The 16,929-nt window shown below is 43.3% G+C and overlaps 1 protein-coding gene across 1 annotated transcript in view; it reads right to left on the bottom strand.

Annotated features, from left to right (window-relative positions):
• Baz1b (bromodomain adjacent to zinc finger domain 1B) overlaps positions 1 to 16,929 on the bottom strand; it is a 50,692-nt gene that overhangs the window by 21,433 nt on the left and 12,330 nt on the right. The window contains exons 6-9 of the mRNA XM_059249784.1: positions 15,288 to 15,485; positions 7,101 to 8,799; positions 3,928 to 4,066; positions 3,012 to 3,145 (exon numbers count right to left, since the gene is read on the bottom strand). Coding sequence (XP_059105767.1) covers positions 3,012 to 3,145; positions 3,928 to 4,066; positions 7,101 to 8,799; positions 15,288 to 15,485 — 2,170 coding nt within the window. The remainder of the gene's footprint in view (positions 1 to 3,011; positions 3,146 to 3,927; positions 4,067 to 7,100; positions 8,800 to 15,287; positions 15,486 to 16,929) is intronic.

Below are 16,929 nucleotides of genomic sequence, written 5' to 3'. Positions count from 1 at the left end.
TCATAATGCTAGGCAACCATGCCTCTGCCAGGGTAAACAGCTGGCACTGTACACTGCAAGTAGCAGCTATGGAGCTAAACTACACATCTGGTAGGGTATGTGTAATACACGTAATCAACACACAGTACATTACGTTTTTAATGGGATTATCAGACACAACTGCTGAGAACATCTACATTTATTCTCTACAGTTCAACAGCTGCACAGTTTAAACCTTAGGTAAAGTCATCTTTCAGGGCAGTGGTGGTGCAGCCTTTAATCCCAGCACTCAGAGGCAGAGAAGGTAGATCTCTGTGAGTCTGAGGCCAGCCTGATCTACAGAGTGAGTTCAAAGACAGCCTGAGCTACATAAACACACATGCATGCACGCACACAAAAAAGATACCAGGATAGAAATGACTAAATAACTTTGTATCAAAGCAAATAAAGAAATTGTTCCTTCTGCAAGATGTGGTGGCTCAGCCTTTAATTCCAGCACTTGGGAGGCAGAAGCAGGTGGATCTCTGAGTTCAAGGTCAGCCTGGTCTACAGTGAGTTCCAGAACAGTCAGGGCTACACAGAGAAACCCTGTGTTGAAAAACCAAAACCAAAACAAAACAAAACAAAAGTAAAATAAAAATTTACCATGAAAAAGCCTTAATGTTTTCGCTGCACAAAGAAATGAGTGGTTTTCTTATTAATAATTCTGTGAGTATTAAGTTTGCATTAGGAGTGTCTCTAAAGTTATTATAACCCAATGACTCTTAACAGGGAGGGAGCTGCCTGCCACAGGCCGTGTGCAGGGTTTGGAGACATTTGGATGCGGCTACTGACATCTAGGGGCAGAGGTGGAGACGCTACCAAATTTCCTATCAAGGCCCATAGGACATTTTCTAACGACAAAGAAATCGCCTAACTCAAGCATCTTCTAATTTGAAAAAGTTTCTTTCTTTTTAAATATATTCAACACATATACACACAACTGAAGAAAGAATAATGTATCCAGAAGAGTACACTTACATTTATTTTATCAATTAATATACCTCAGAACCAGCATTCAGATGAAAAATATCAGTGACTCTTCAAAACTCTTCTAATCACCCATTTATTTATTTATTGGAGACAGGGTGGCTCACAAGTGCTGGGCCTCAGAGGATACCAGGCCTGTACACATGTGGTGCACAGACACACACAGGCACAACAGCCACAGACATTAAAAAAAAAATCCATACCCACCCCTGTCAACTTAAAAAAAAAAAAAAATTTGTTTCAAAAAGGAATAAAAATCAGGCAAGATGTTGCACGCCTGTAATTCCAGAGACTTGAGAGGTAGAGACAGGAGAATCAAGAGTTCAAGGTTGTCCTAGGCTACAGAAAAGACTCCAAAGCCAGGGCTAAGGGGCTAAGAGCACTGGCTACTCTTCCATAGGACCAGGGTTTAAATTCCAGATCCTACATACGGGCAGCTAACATATCTGTAACTCTAGTTCCAGACAGTCTGATGCCCTCTTCTGACTTCTACTGGTAATAAATGCACATGGCACCACCTTGCATATACATGTAAGCAAAACACACATACTTATATTTTTTTTCCCCTCTTTGGGACAGGGTTTTTCTGTGTAGCCCTGGCTGTCTTGGAACAATTTGCTCTGTAGACCAGGCTAGCCTCAAATTCACACAGATTCACCTGCCTCTGCCTCCCGAATGCTGGGATTTAAGGTGTGGGCTGCCACCACCACCTGGCTTATTTATAAAACCTTAAAAAAAAAGTCTTCAAAACCATCCTAGTTATGAGATGCCAAGCAGGTGGTGGTCTCCCTATTTTGTCCCGTTCAACTCCTGGGTTCCAAGGAACTCCAACTACAGACTCCAGTCTCTGTGCCTTAGTCCCCGTCAACCTTCTGCACCTTTGAGATAGGGTCACACTGTGTAGTCCAGGTTGATCTCAAAATCACAACCCTCTTGCCTCAGGGTCCTAAGAGCTGAGACTACCTTCACAACAGTCAGTCATTCACATAAAGTTAAATGTTGTCCATATTCTCCTTACTAGAGCTACGATGAAGTGACATTCAGGAGCTCGCCTTTTTTGCCGTCAAACCCGCAGCACACCTAAATTTGCTTTGCATAATAATTATAAATTAATTCATAATTAATTTTAAAAACAGAGAAAGAAGGCATGTAACTGTTTCCTTGGTCTCCTACCTCAATTCTAGGCTTGACACCTCTACAGACATTTGTTTATTTACTTTTTTCAGTTTTTTGAGACAGGGTTTTTCTGTGTAGCTCTGGAGCCTGTCCTGGAACTCTCTGTAGCCCAGGTTGGCCTCGAACGTACCAAGATCCACCCGCCTCTGCCTCCTGAGTGCTGGGATTAAAGTAAAGGTGTGCACTACCACCGCCTGGCTTTACAGACATTTCTAAGATACAAAATCTGGAAACTATTTCTGTAAAATCTCTAACCACATGCATCAGCTCTTCTCTCATTTTGCTAGAACAGGGCTACTAGGTTCTCTTCCTCTCTACACGCTCATCTTCACCAAGCTGAGTCAGAAGCTAGGGTGGTCATGAAGAACACAGGCACCTGGGGTAGGTGACAGGAAAGGCAGTCCTCAGTGTGGCTCCCACCTCAACATCTGGAGAAGTGCACAACTGCAATCCTGGCACTTAGAGGCTGAGGCCAAAGCATTGATAGTTCTAGTATAGCCTGAATTATAGAGCAAGACACTGTTTCAAACAAAAAATGTTTCATCTTTACAAAAGGAAGGTCCAAATACACTCAATAGGAACAGCACTTCAAATGTACATCTTTCTCCAAGACAGTTTTGTTTCTGGAGCAAATAGCACTGTTTCTGGAGCAATGGTGTAGTCACAGATCCCAGAAGTCACACACTCACAAAGGAGAACCAGTACTCCACAGTGCTTTGTGCTGCTCCATACTTCAGACTTCATGTATTTTGGACATCAACATTTCCCACCTGTGACAGGCGGACACCATACTCTAAGTCAACAGCCTCTGCAGCAGATATACTTACTTCGGGGATAGTAATCCTCATCAGGTGAATTGTTGTGGTCTTTGCGGTGATGCTTGAATCGGTAGTCAATGCTGTTATGTACCCAGCCCTTTTCAATGAACAAGCCTGGGACTTCATTTGAGAAGAGCCAGTATCTACAAAGCACAACCAGCACTTAATTAGTAACATCCACGATAAGTGAGACCGTGGACAGGGAGGAGCAGGAATCCCAGCTGGCAGTGCCTTCCTCACAATCTGACACAGAGACGTTGTAAAGAAAGAAAAGGTAACAAAGATGCCTTGGCATCAGGAACTCATCTAAGGCCTGTATCATTTCTGTAACGTCTATTCTGTATCCTTAGGTTCCACACAATGCATGAATTTAAAATACTACTTAAAAAAATGATTTTATGTATGTCAGTGTTTTGTCTTCATGTATGTATATGTGACTGGTGTCCCACTAGGATCAGAGAGGGTGTCAGATGCCCTGGAACTAGAGTTACAAATGGCTGTGAGTCACCAAACCCAGGTCCTATACAAGAGCAGTAAGTGCTCTTAATCACTGAACCATCTCTGCAGCCCCAAAATATTAAACCATTTTAAAAGAAGTATTTGGATTACAGTTCATCTATCTGTTATTTAATTTTCCTATCTATGGTACCTTCAAGGACCAGAGCAGACTCTCCCCACCCCCAGCACTGGGAATAGAACCCAAGGATTATGCAAGAGCTCTGCCACAAGCTAGCAGCGAGCCTGGGAGATTGTCTTACCTAACTTTGTAAAGCTAGCATCAGCACCAGTAATAGTTAATAAAGGGACAATAGGCAATCATGCCTACAAACAAGTAGAAAACTGAACAGAACAGTCCATTTCGAGCACCTAACTCGTAACAACTATGACCATCCACAAGACACAGAAATTAAGTCAAGTAACTGACCTGTTATGGTTGCGGTCTGTACCAATAGGCGCCCGGCGGAGGACGAGCTTCGCCTTGGCAATCCCTTCCTGGAAAGCCTTCTCAGCAGCCGCCTTATGCTTCCTCATTCGCTCCTCTTCAGCTTCCCGTTCCAATCTCACTGGTAAAGATTAAAAACCAGAAAGTGTCTGTATGAAGTACATATTTACTGGTCTTTCCTCTGCCATCTAAGGTGGAACTCTATGATCCTCCTACAGTCCTTACATCTTCACAAGGTCACACCCCTCACTGCCACAGGATCCCTAAACAGACCGGGATGAATTAAAGAGAAAATATTTCAGTCAAGCTGGACGTGGTGGCGCATGCCTTTTATCCCACAGAAGGCAAGTAACCTCTGTAAGCTTAAGGCTAGCCTGGTCTACAGAGGGAGTTCCAGGACAGTCAGGGCCACACAGAGAAACCCTGTCTTGAAAAACCAACCCTCCTCCCCCAAAAAAGAAATATTTTGGTCCAGAAGAACCTGACAGCAATCTGTCTTTAATATGTATGTATTTGTTTATTTACAGACAGGTTCTCTCTATGTAGCTCTAGCTGGCCTGAAACTTGCAATATAAATCACGCTGGCCTTCAACTCAGAGATCCACCTGCGTCCGCCTCCTGAGTGCTGGGATTAAAGGTGTGTGCCACCACTGCCCATTGCCTGAATGTCACTGACAGAAAAAAACAAAACAAAAAGAAAGTAAGGACAGGGAAACAGAGGCAGTAATTATTGTAGAACTGGGAGTATAGTTCAGTGGGAGTGTTTGCCTAGCACTCAAATCCAAACGACACACACACAATATTGTACCAACTAACACTTGGCTAATCACAAAGCTGATGCTTTTTTTCAGACAGGATCTCACTATGTATCCCTGGTTGGTCTGAACTTAGGGAGATCTTATTCTTGAGTGTGGAAATTAAATGTGTAGGCCACTGTGCCTGCTTTTCTCATTCCTCTTTTTTGGTTTTCCCAGGGTTTCACAGGTTACACAGGGTTTCTCTGTGTAGCTCTGACTGTCCTGGAATTCAGTATTTATACCAAGTGGGCTCGAACTCACAGAACTGCCTGACTCTGCCCCCACCCCACCCCACCCCACCCCACCCCACTGGGTTTAAAGGCATGCAGCACAACCACCACACTACTTTTTGTCTTTAAAATAAAGCCATTACCTGGGGGGCTGGAGAAATGACTCAGAGTTGGGAGCACTTCCTGATCTTACAGAGGATCTCGACTCACTTTTCAGCACACCCACATGGCAGCTCACAACCATAAGTAACTTAAGTTCTAGGGGCACCAGGCAGATATATGGTACACATATATACGTACAGACAAAGCACTGTTTTATATAAACATATAAAACAAAGAGTAATACAAGAATTAATGTTATTACTTCCTATGATGAAAGAAAAATCATGGGGTTAAGAGAGTTGAGACAGAGTCTCATATAGCCCAGGCTGGCCTCCAACTTGATTGACATGTGGAATTTTGTTCAATAAAAACAGTCCATTGGTCGGGCAGTGGTGGTGCATGCCTTTAATCTCAGGACTTGGGAGGCAAAGGCAGGTGGATTTCTGGGGGTTCAGGGCCAACAAATGAAGTTCCAAGACAGCCAGAGCTGTTGCACAGAGAAACTCTGTCTTGAAAAAAAAAAAAAAATCAAAAACAGACGAACAAAAACAACAACAAATAAACAAAACCAAAAACAAACAAGTCTATCAATCTAGGCTTTAAGTTTTTCCCTGTCAAATTCTAGTACTATAATGTTCAGAAGACTGCTATTTACAATGTCATAATGCTTACATCAGACCCTCCATCTCTGATGATCATATCTACAATATGGGGAAAATATAGAAACATTCGTCAACAGATAGGATTTTTAAAAAATAAAGATTTTTTAAAATTAGCTCAGTATGGTAGCATATGCATTTAATCCCAGCATTTGAGAGGCAGAGCCAGGAAGATCTCTGAGTTCCAGGCAAGCCAGGGGAACACAGTGAGATACCACCTCAACAAAACTAAACAACATGGGACTGGAGAGATGGCTCAGAGGTTAAGAGCACTGACTGCTCTTCCAGAGGTCCTGAGTTCAATTCCCAGCACCCACATAGTGGCTCACAACCACCTAATGAGATCTGGCTCCCTCTTCTGGTCATACATGCTGTATACATAATAAATAAATAAATCTTTTAAAAAAATAAAGCTATACCTAGAAATTTCAAGGTATTAAAAAAAAAAAAAAAACTAAACAACATGGAAAAGCTCGGGCTAGTGGTTAGTGGTAGAGTGCTTGCCTGGCCCATTCAAAACCCTCAATTTGATTCCTGGAACCACAAAAATATGATCAAGTATAAAATTTGTGGCCTTTAATAAAGTTTTCTAGACTGGTTAACAGTATAATTACAGCAGTTACAGAAGAGATTAAGTACAAAAGTAAATGTTAAAGACAGAGCTGGTGAAGACATGGAAAATCAAAACCCTCACCCTGGTGATAAGAATGTAAAACTGTACAGCCGATTTGTAAATGGCCTGGGAACACTTCAAATAGCTAAGCATGCTACAGAACTCGGTAATTTCATTCCTAGGCATATATCTCACCTGCCGCAAAACACTATTTACATATGTTATTATTACCTGGTTTACTACCATCCCCAGGCCCCCCATTTATTTGTTTGTTCGTTTATTTCTTTATTTAATAAGTATTCTGGGTGTTTTGCCTACATGTGTGTCTATGCACCACTGCATGATTGTGGAGGCAAGAAGCGGGGGGGGGGGGGGGGGGGTTTGATCCTCTGGAATTAGTTGTGAGCTGCCATGTGGGTCCCAGGAATTGAACCCAGGTCCTCTGGAAGAACAGCCAGTGCTCTTAACTGCTGAGCCATCTCTCCAGCACACCCCCCCCCACACAATTATGTGGAAGTGCACAAAGTCACTCAGCTAAGCACGGAAGCTACACAGTAAGTGTCAGGAAAGCCTGAGCTAATAATAAGAGCTTGTTTCAAAACTATGAGAAAACAAAAATATCTTAGAGAGTGCTAGGTTTCTACACAGAGAACAAGTTAATAGTTATGACAGATACCCTACCATTATTCTAGTACTTTCTGTTCTTCTCCTACCCACAAAAAGGCTTTCCTGACCCTCTCAGGACAAATTTTACCTTTGGTCTCTCGCTCCTGGATCTCCCGCTTCCTCTTGGCTTGCATGCTAAGCAGCCTCCTGCTCTTGACAGCACTGATCATGTCATCGGCTTCCATTTCGACTTGGTGCTCAATCTTCACGATGTCTTTTTTCCTGTCCATCTTGCCTAGCCCGTTCTCCTCTTTGCCGTTCTCTTTATTTCTGGCTTCCATCTCCTTCCGCTTTTGTTTTTCCGCTCTCTTCTTATCATTCTCCTCCTTCAGCACCGCAAGCCGCTCCTTCCACAGCTCTGCGGACATCTGCTGTCTTGTCTCCATGTGGTCTTGCACAGAGTACGTCATGAGGATCCGGTGGCACAGAGCTGTCAATATCCGCAGCTTCTCCTCTGAGGTCAGCTCAAAGAACTCTGAGGTCTCGAGCTTCTCTAGGAACTCATCTTGCACCTCGTTCTCCTCAAATGGGGTGGAATCTTTATTGTCCTCGGTTTCCGAGCCCTCACTGTCCTCCTGCACGTCACACCTGCGCAAGCAGAGCCGGACCAGCTCTGAGACAGAATGCAGAGTAAGGGGGATCTCCGACAGCTTCATCCCCAGTTCTCCGTAGTCTTCTGCAATTTCATCCTGAAGTAAGGTCTGGAGCAGAATGACCAGCACTCTGTTCAAGTACAAAAAACCACCTTTATCTGCACTCAGGGCTTCCATTAGGGACACAGCAGTGATGGGGTACTGAGCATCAGGCAAGAGCAACCCCGAGTAACAGCTCAGGAACTCCACCACCAGGGCCACATCCCCAAAAAGGGTGTTGGGCAGCCCTTCAGGGGTATCTACCAGCTTGAATGCCGGGAGGTTTCTGCCACCTAACTCCTGGTCCTCATATCGCTTCTGCTTTTCTAACTTCTCCAGCATTTCCTTCTCTCTCCGTTCTTTGGCTTTTGCCCGCAACCTCTCCTTCAGCTCCTGTCGTTTCTTTTTCAGATATTCCTTCCGTTGCTCTTCAGACATCGAGGCCCACCTCTTTTTATGTTCCAGGAGCTCATAGCGTTTCTGCACCAGAGTCCGCAGCTCTTCTGGAAGACGGGCTCTATCTTCATTGGAGAGGATACGAGCTGTTTTGGAGATAACGCAGGACAGGGCGCTCTTCTTGTCCTCTTTGTCTTTATTTTCTTTGTAATAGGCAATCAGGTGCAGGGCGGCAGGAGGCAGGTGTTTATGAGGTTTCCCAGAGGACCTTGGCACACCCCCGGAACTCCGTGGGGCTCGAGTCATCTTCTGGGTCCCTTTGGCCATATCCAACAGAGTCATCTGCTTCATTTTGGTCTTGGGAGTCTTCACGCACTTGCTGGGTGATTTGGAACTGCCTGTGGACTTCTGACCGTTCAGGATGCCTTTGCTTCTGCCCCTGGCCTTCAGAGGTTTGTCACTGTGCTTCCCTGGCTTCCTGGTGCCTGGGCCCTTCTTGGGAATGTGGAAGCTGTGGAGCTTGTTGGGGGACATGATTTTCATCACCTCTTCCAAATGCTCTTCTGGAGACTTGGAATTCTTTGAGTTCTTCACTTTAAGTGGTGGGCCATTTAATGACTTCTCCAAGTGCACATGGCACCACAGCTTGGGGTTGAGTGGAGAACTCAGAGAAGAATTGTCTCTTTTAGGTTTCTTTGAGGGTTTCCTGTCTGGAGATCCAGTATTCCTCCTCTTGGTGGAGGGGTTGAGAGTCATATACTAAAATTTAAGAATAGGAGCAAAGTTACTTTTAAAAATGAAGGGTAACAAGCAATACTTAAGCACTGGAACGGTGCTCTTCTCCTTTACACAAGTAAAGCTACACATCCAGGGCTTTGACACAGTCAGACTGTGTCTCCAAGCAAAACTACACTCCACTGATGTGGTGAAGGAAGACCTGTGACCCCAAAACTTAGGCAGTGGAAGCAAGAGAACCAGAAGTTTGAGGTCTATCTTTATTACATACCAAGTGTGAGGCCAGCCTGACTCACCTCAGACTCTGTCTCAATATCCCGATCCCTTAAAATGTGCACTGTGGAGCTGTACGGTTCAGTGATAGGATGCTTTTCTAGTTTATGTGAGAACTTGGGTTCCACCTTGAGCTCTACAACAAAAGCCCATCATCCTTTGACATTAGACGCTTTACACAGCTAGCTCTGTGTTTAGATATGTATGAGGTTCTCAAATATTTTAATGAAATCTATGAACACTTTCTTCAGCTGTAACAACATATAAAACTATGCCCACAATTTCCAAAGTCTATCAATGAGCCCCAGATTAGGAAATAACTGATCCAGCATCACAAGACTTTAAGAAGTACTACTCTGGGGGAGGGGAGCACTAAAAGAGAAGGGAGGGGAAACTGCAGTTGAGATGTAATATATGAGTAAAAACAAAAATAAAAATAAAAAACAAAATACTACTCTCAACCTTGCATATAGCTCAGTGGTAGAGCACCTGCCTAGAATCCCCCAGTGAGGAGTGAGCTGTGGCTCAATGTAGTTCACACGCCTAACATTAAAAGCCTGTATTCCATCCCTGAAAACGTTTGGGAGTAGTCCTGCACTTGGAATGAAGAGTCAGATCTTAATCCTTTAATTTTATGTCTCAGCTTCGATAGTTTGTGCTTTAAGTAGAATATACTATCTAAATACATTTGTCTCAACCCAGAGGCACATGTTACTGTGAAAACATAAGTATGGAGAGTAACTTCTTTGTCCTCTCCCATGATGAGAAACTCACTTCTAAGAATACATGAACTAGGAGCTCTAGAATTTCTCATTTATTTTATACAGCTCTTATTCATCCTGTGTGCTAGGGGTGGCATGCATATGCCATGGTGGGTGCGTGGAGATGAGAAGAAAATGCCAAGGAGTTGGGGCTCTTCCCAGGATGACCTCAAGACTCTGGACTCAAAACCATGCTCCTAAGCAAGCCTGAGTAGTAGACAGGACCCAGTAAATGGACCACCATGACTGGCTTCCACCCTACTTCACCTCAATTTAATTCTAGGCAATCATTACAATCCATCACATAGAACCCTACAATTTTCGTCATATTCCGCATTTACTTGGAAAACCCCAGTTTGCTCTGCCCCAGGCTGTACATGTTCATCATAACCATGGTTGGAACAGAAACTACAACAAATCCCTTGCTGGCACACCCAGAGACCCTAGCTGGCCCCACACTGCCAGGACGTTCCCCTCGAGTCCATTCACCTTTCCACCACTACACTCACCTCTTCTGGCTCCTCAAGCCTCCACACCTCATTTCCCTCACACACAATTAGTTAAGAGTGGCCTGGCATGGTTGCTCATACTTACAATCCAAGCACTCCAGAGGCTGAGGTTGAAAGACTGCCATGTACGAGTCTGAGGTCAGCTTGGACAAGTGTGAGATACTCTATCAAAAATAAAACAAAAGGTAGGCGGGGTAGAGGGCTAGTGTGGAACCACACCACACACCTGAAATTCCAACAGTTGGGAAACTGGGAGGATTTCCTCATGTTCAAAGTCAGACTTCACTATAGTGTCAGACCTAGTTTCAAACACAAACTAAAAAGACTTAAGAGTTTAGAATCTGGTCCACTGGACACAACAGCAGTTTGTTTCAATATGTATTAAATTTTTAACTGATTTTAATATTTTAAAGAATGTAATTGTAAGTCAGGTGTGAAGTGTACAAGCCTGCAATCCCAGCACTTGAAAGACAGGGGCAGGAGGGTTAGGAGTTCAAGGTCAGCCTGGGCTACATGAAACCATGTCTCAAAACAAAACAAAACAAAACAAAAAAAAAAAAAGAAACAGAATAAACCAAAATAGTAAAGTTGACAATTAAAATACAAACTAAGCCGGGAGCTGGTGGCCCACACCGTTATAGCACTCGGGAGGCAGAGGCAGGCACATCTCTGTAAGCCAGCCAAAGTGAAATGAGATAGTCAAACAACAGCTCACTTTAGGAAAAAGACTAATGACAACTTCTACTCTGGGCAGCAGCTATGCGTGAGGACAACCCACGAGACTTCCCATTCTTGAATGGACAGGGTTAACTGAAGAAAACTGTGGGAGTGGATTGCACACAGGCCAGTGAACAGGATAGAGACTATAAAACATGAGCTTGAGAGCCCCTAAGATAGGCACAGGGGAATAGCTAAGGTGATAGAAACCTAAGAACCAAGAGGTAAAAATATGATGCTCTGGAGAGTGCTAGAGCTGCCAGGGTTAGGCACTGTTACTAAGCTGTCCAACAATGTCAACTGAGGGTTAGTCAGGCATGGGGAACATGGGTGTTATCCCGGTGTTCAGGAGGGAAGGAAGGGGAGCAGTTCAAAGAGGACAACCTGGGCTGTACAAAATTCTGTCTCAAAAAAGAATAAGAAAAAAATTAAACATTAAGGACAGAATCAAAGAAAGAAGCCCATAGAACCACAAGAAAACAGAAAGCAAAACAGTTGGACTTGAGAGGCTACGCCACAATTAAACTCTTCTGGCTAGTAACTAAACTCCCAACTTTAAAGCCCAAGCTGACTTTTCAGAATTCCAGGGCATATTGGCACATGCCTACCAATCAGTCCCTCAGGAAGCTGAGGCAGGCCTGGCTATATAATGAGAGTCTATCTCAAAATGGGGAAAAAAAAAAAAAAAAAAAAAAAAAGCCCTATCAACTATAGGTTAGTCTTTTTTTTTTTTAAAGATTTATTTATTATGTATAGTGAGTGTTCTGTCTGCATATATCCCTGCAGGCCAGAAGAGGGCACCAGATCTCATTACAGATGGTTGTGAGCCACCATGTGGGTGCTGGAAATTGAACCCAGGACCCCTGGAAGAGCAGCCGGTGCTCTTAACCTCTAAGCCATCTCTCCAGCCCCATAGGTTAGTCTTTTAACTGGCTGCTTTAGTGCCCAATTAAAACTGAATGTTTTGCTCCATAGCAGCCTTCTCAGGACAAAGGTTTCACCATCCTACAGAACAACTCTAACCACGACTCCTGAGATACCTTCCCCCAAAGTAGAATTTCCTGGTTGTAGTTTCCCAGAACTAAATATCAAAATGTTAAAGAGGAATAAGCAAAAGTCAGTAACTCATTCAATGTTACATTCATTTATAGACAGTAATAATATAAGTATTTCAAATAGTGAAGTATTTCTGAGACAGTCTTGCAAACCCCAGCAGCAAGTGAAAACAAGTGTATGCTTTCAGACTGGCTTCCTCTTCAAGTAGTCCAAACAACTGCACAAACACACCAACACTCCAGCTGATGCTCAGGTGCATACTAAAAGTCTTAAAGAAAAGAGACTAGTCAGGCGGCGGTGGCGCACTCAGGAGGCAAAGCCAGGCGGATCTCTGTGAGTTCGAGGCCAGCCTGGTCTACAGAGCGAGATCCAGGACAGGCACCAAAAGTACATAGAGAAACCCTGTCTCAAAAAACAAAAAAAAAAAAAACAAATAGAGAGAGAGAGACAGACAGACAGACAGACAGACACTAGCCAGCAGCAGTGGCACACACCTTTAATCCCAGCACTCAGGAAGCAGAGGCAGGTGGATCTCTAAGTTCGAGACCAGCCTGGTCTACAAAGTGAGTTCCAGGACAGCCAGGGCTGTTGCACAAAGAAACCCTGTGTCGAAAACCAAAAAGGAAAAAAAAAAAAAAGGGGGGGGGGGGAGAGACTAATCAAGACAAAACTTCACTTTAAGATTTTAAATAGATACCTTTAACAGGTATCATTAGAACTGGGATGTCCAACTCAATGATTCTATTTCTATTTTTTTTTTTTTTTTTTTTTTGGTTTTTCGAGACAGGGTTTCTCTGTGTAGCTTTGTGCCTTTTCCTGGAACTTACTTGGTAGCCCAGGCTGGCCTCGAACTCACAGAGATCCACCTGGCTCTGCCTCCCGAGTGCTGGGATTAAAGGCGTGCGCCACCACCGCCCGGCTATTTCTATTTTTTAAAATAATTAAATAATTTAAATACAATTTAAAATAAGGTGCTTTCACTTCTGCTTAGAAGTATACTGTTAAGAAGAAATAATATGGTCAGTTAATTGAGAAGAGTTCCAGCCACTATTTTCATCAAGTCATACCACATTTAAAAAAGAAAAATTTGTTTCTTCCTAAAAAAAATGAAGAAATAAACTCACCCAACCCCCTCCCAACAGGCCGGCTCCCGCGTGAGCAGTCCTTCAGTAGCTGGATCATCTCAGCATGAAGCATGCTGGGTAGTCACAGCCAAATGGGAGCCGGCATGGCTGGACTCAGGGGGATCTGAAAAAGCATAAAACCACTTATGTGCTAAGGGTCTCCCCTATCTTCCACTCAGCACAATTCTACAAGACTAATACAGAGGGGAAGAAAGAATGGAAAAACCGGAATAAAAATATTAAAATTTTTTGGCGAAGGCCCTTTCTCACTGCTAAATAGTTATGACAGTTACATGAGAGGCCACAAGAAAAAAAGAATGTATAGTATTCTTCTTTGTTCTCATCACAAAGAACAGGACACCAGGACTGTATGGCAGAGAAAATGTTTCTGGGTCTACAACAATGGGGAAATAATCTACAGCAATTCAATCTGAAACAGAATTTAATAATCAAACAGTCTATCTAAGCAGTCAGACCAACTGGAAACACTGTCGATGAGTGCCTGGTATCTTGGTAGGTGTGTATGTTTCTGTCTTTATGTGATCTGTACACATGAGTGCAGGTGAGCTGAGTGCCAGAGGTGTCACACTTGTAGGAGTGAAGTCTCAGCCAGTTGTCAGCTGCCTGACATGATGTGCTGAAGCTGGGTCCTCTAGGAGAGAAGCAAGTGTTCTTAACCATTCAGCCATCTCTCCAGACTCACATGCCTGATTCTTATTCCACTTGTTTGGGTTTTTTATTTGTCTGTTTGTTTTGAGACAGGGTCTCGCTATGTAATCCTGGCACTTACTGTGTAGACCAGACTATAGAGTTGAACCCACAAAGATCCACTTACTTCCTGAGTGTTGGGACTGAAGTCAGGTGCTACCACATGCACATATCTCGTCTCTCTCTTTTCTCACTGCACGGGGGACGGAACCCAGGGCCTCTCATGATAGACAAGTACTCTACCACCAAGAGACAACCCCAACCTTTCCCACTCTTCTCAGTCACTCAAACAACACAGCAGGAGTTTGAAGGCAATATTCATACAGACCTTATCTCCATCTCTATGTTTTTAGTAAGTTAGTTGGGAAGATTTTTTTGATTTTGTTTCGTTTTGCTGCAGTGCTGGATACTGGGCCCAGAACTTCCCACAGAAAGAAGAATGGAGACAAAGGAGTTGGGGGAGGTGCCTAAGCCAAAATCTTGGCTCATCACCCACTTTTATTTGGTTCTAATTAGTGCTTGCTGGCCTCTAACTCAGAGATCTGTCTGCCTCTGCATCTCAGATTAAAGGTGTGCATCACTATGTTCAGCACATAAATTCAGTTTAGTTAATAAAATTTTTAAACTTTTATTAACATCCTGGTTAGTATTTTGTTAGCTTGACCCTAGCTAGAGTTATATGGAAAAGGAATCTCAACTGAGAAAATGCTTCCATCAAACTGCCCACAGGCAAGACTAAAAAGCACTTTCTTGACTGATGATTGATTTGAGAAGGCCCAGCTTTCTGTGGGTGGTGCCACCCCCACAGCTGGGAGGGTGGCTACGAGTTGTGTAAGAAAGTAGATCAAGCAAGCCACAGAGAACAAGCCAATAAGCATCATCCATCCATGATCTTTGCTTCAGTTCCTGAATGAATTATCGGTTGTTAAGAGTTCACAATCTGGGGCTGGAGAGATGGCTCAGAAGTTAAGAGCACCAACTGCTCTTCTAGAGGTCCTGAGTTCAATTCCCAGCACCCACATGGTGGCTCACAACCATCTGTAATGAGATATGGCTCCCTCTTCTGTGTACATAATAAATAAATCTTTAAAAAAAAAAAAAAAAAGAGTTCACAATCTATCTGGGCAGTGGTGGTGCACGATTTTAACGCCAGCATTTGAGAAGCAGAGGTAGGTGGATCTCTTTGAGTTCAAGGCCAGCCTGGTCTACCGAACTAGTTCCAGGACAGTCAAAGCTACAAAAAGAAACCCCGGCTTGAAGAGTTCAAAATCTGCCATAAATCTAATTCTACTGTGAGTTACTAGAGAACAGGAACTTATCTAGCAATGCTTTATTTAGGTGTCCAACATTAACAGTGACCTTACCTTATACGGGTCAAGTAAAAAGTCACTGAATTTGCTAGGCAGGGAATATTTCTTCACCAATTCATCTTCTACCACCCAAGGTGCATTTTCACCAGTACCGGCACGTAAGGCATTATGCCGAATAAAGTACCGAAGTATCTCCTTATTTGGTGGTCTCTCTGTTCGAATCAAGCTGTCTGCTGGCACATTGCTGATGATCTAGGTGAAAAAGTAACAAAGAACTCAGCACTGGGACCATAAGCAATTAAGCAATGAGAACAAACACATCGTCTCCAAAAGAGAAAGAATGAATTGTAACTCCATGGGGGAGGGGGAGGGGAACGGACAGACGGACACCTATAAACTAGAAGAAAAGGCAGAATTTTGAGATACAATTTCAACTTAAAAGAATCCCTAGGTAATTTGTGAATAAAATGTCAATTAAAATGAGTATACACTTTCTAACTTCACACCAGCAACTTCTCTGGCTATGACTTTATCTTGGGAAGTAAACAGGAAGTCTTTTAGTAGAAGAGGATGAGGATTACCTAAAGATCCATCCATCAAGGATTCATGCTTGGTGCATTCCTATAATCTCAGCACTGAAAGGCTGAGGGAGGATGACAGTGAGCTTGTGGCCAGCCTGGGTAACATATAGCCAAACCTTGTCTCAAAAATACAGAAGAAAACCGAGTGGTGGTGGTAGCACACACCTTTGTTCCCAGCACTCAGGAGGCAGAGGCATGTGGATCTCTGAGTTCCGAGGCCAGCCTGATCTACAGAGGGAGTTCCAGGACAGCCAGGGCTACTCAGAGAAACTCTGTCTCGAAAACCAAACAACAAAAACACAAAAGAAAAACAAAGCAGTTGTCTGGGCTTCACCAAAAGCTTTGAGTCAGAGGCAGTTCCAGTAGGAGAGCGGAGGAATCTCCATGTTTCATAAGCTACTCCAGTGACTATTTCAAACACTACTATTTCACTTTACAGTTTAAGAATATTTAATGAGCTGGCTGGTAGTGGCGCACACTTTTAATCCCACCACTTGAGAGGCAGAGGCAGATCTCAATGAGTTCGAGCCCAGCCTGGTCTACAGAATGAGTTCTAGGACAGCCAGGACTGTTATACAGAGAAAACCTGTCTTGAAAAACCAAAAATCAATCAAACAAACAAACAAAAGAAAACCACAGATGCTTATTCTAAGTAAATGAAAGGGGCAAGATACAAACAATACATTTATTATATTTTTTTCTCTACCTTTAAAAGCCACTGGAGTCCTAACTACTGATAACCAGTTCATATGCACCAATGATTATCTCCAAGTGTGGGATGACAAATCATTTATTTTTTGGTTGAACTTTATTTTCCCATAACCAGTGCTTATGACTTGTCAACAATCTGTACCATCATTAGGAAAATAAATGAAAGTAGATGAGTTTGCCCAGCATGTTTTAACTAGCTAATCATTAAATGAGAGGTAAGAAATCCACCTATGTGTTCAGATCACTAACTGTAAAACAGTAGGAGCTGTCAAAATTCTAAGCAACGGGGAGAGAGAATAATACAAACAAAAAAGTTTCTCTATGCCGGGCGGTGGTGGCGCACGCCTTTAATCCCAGCACTCGGGAGGCAGAGCCAGGCGGATCTCTGTGAGTTCAAGGCCAGC

The sequence above is a fragment of the Peromyscus eremicus genome, chromosome 23 (assembly GCF_949786415.1).
Source record: "Peromyscus eremicus chromosome 23, PerEre_H2_v1, whole genome shotgun sequence".
Classification (NCBI taxonomy): Eukaryota; Metazoa; Chordata; class Mammalia; order Rodentia; family Cricetidae; genus Peromyscus; species Peromyscus eremicus.
This window is presented reverse-complemented; position numbering and strand designations above follow the sequence as displayed.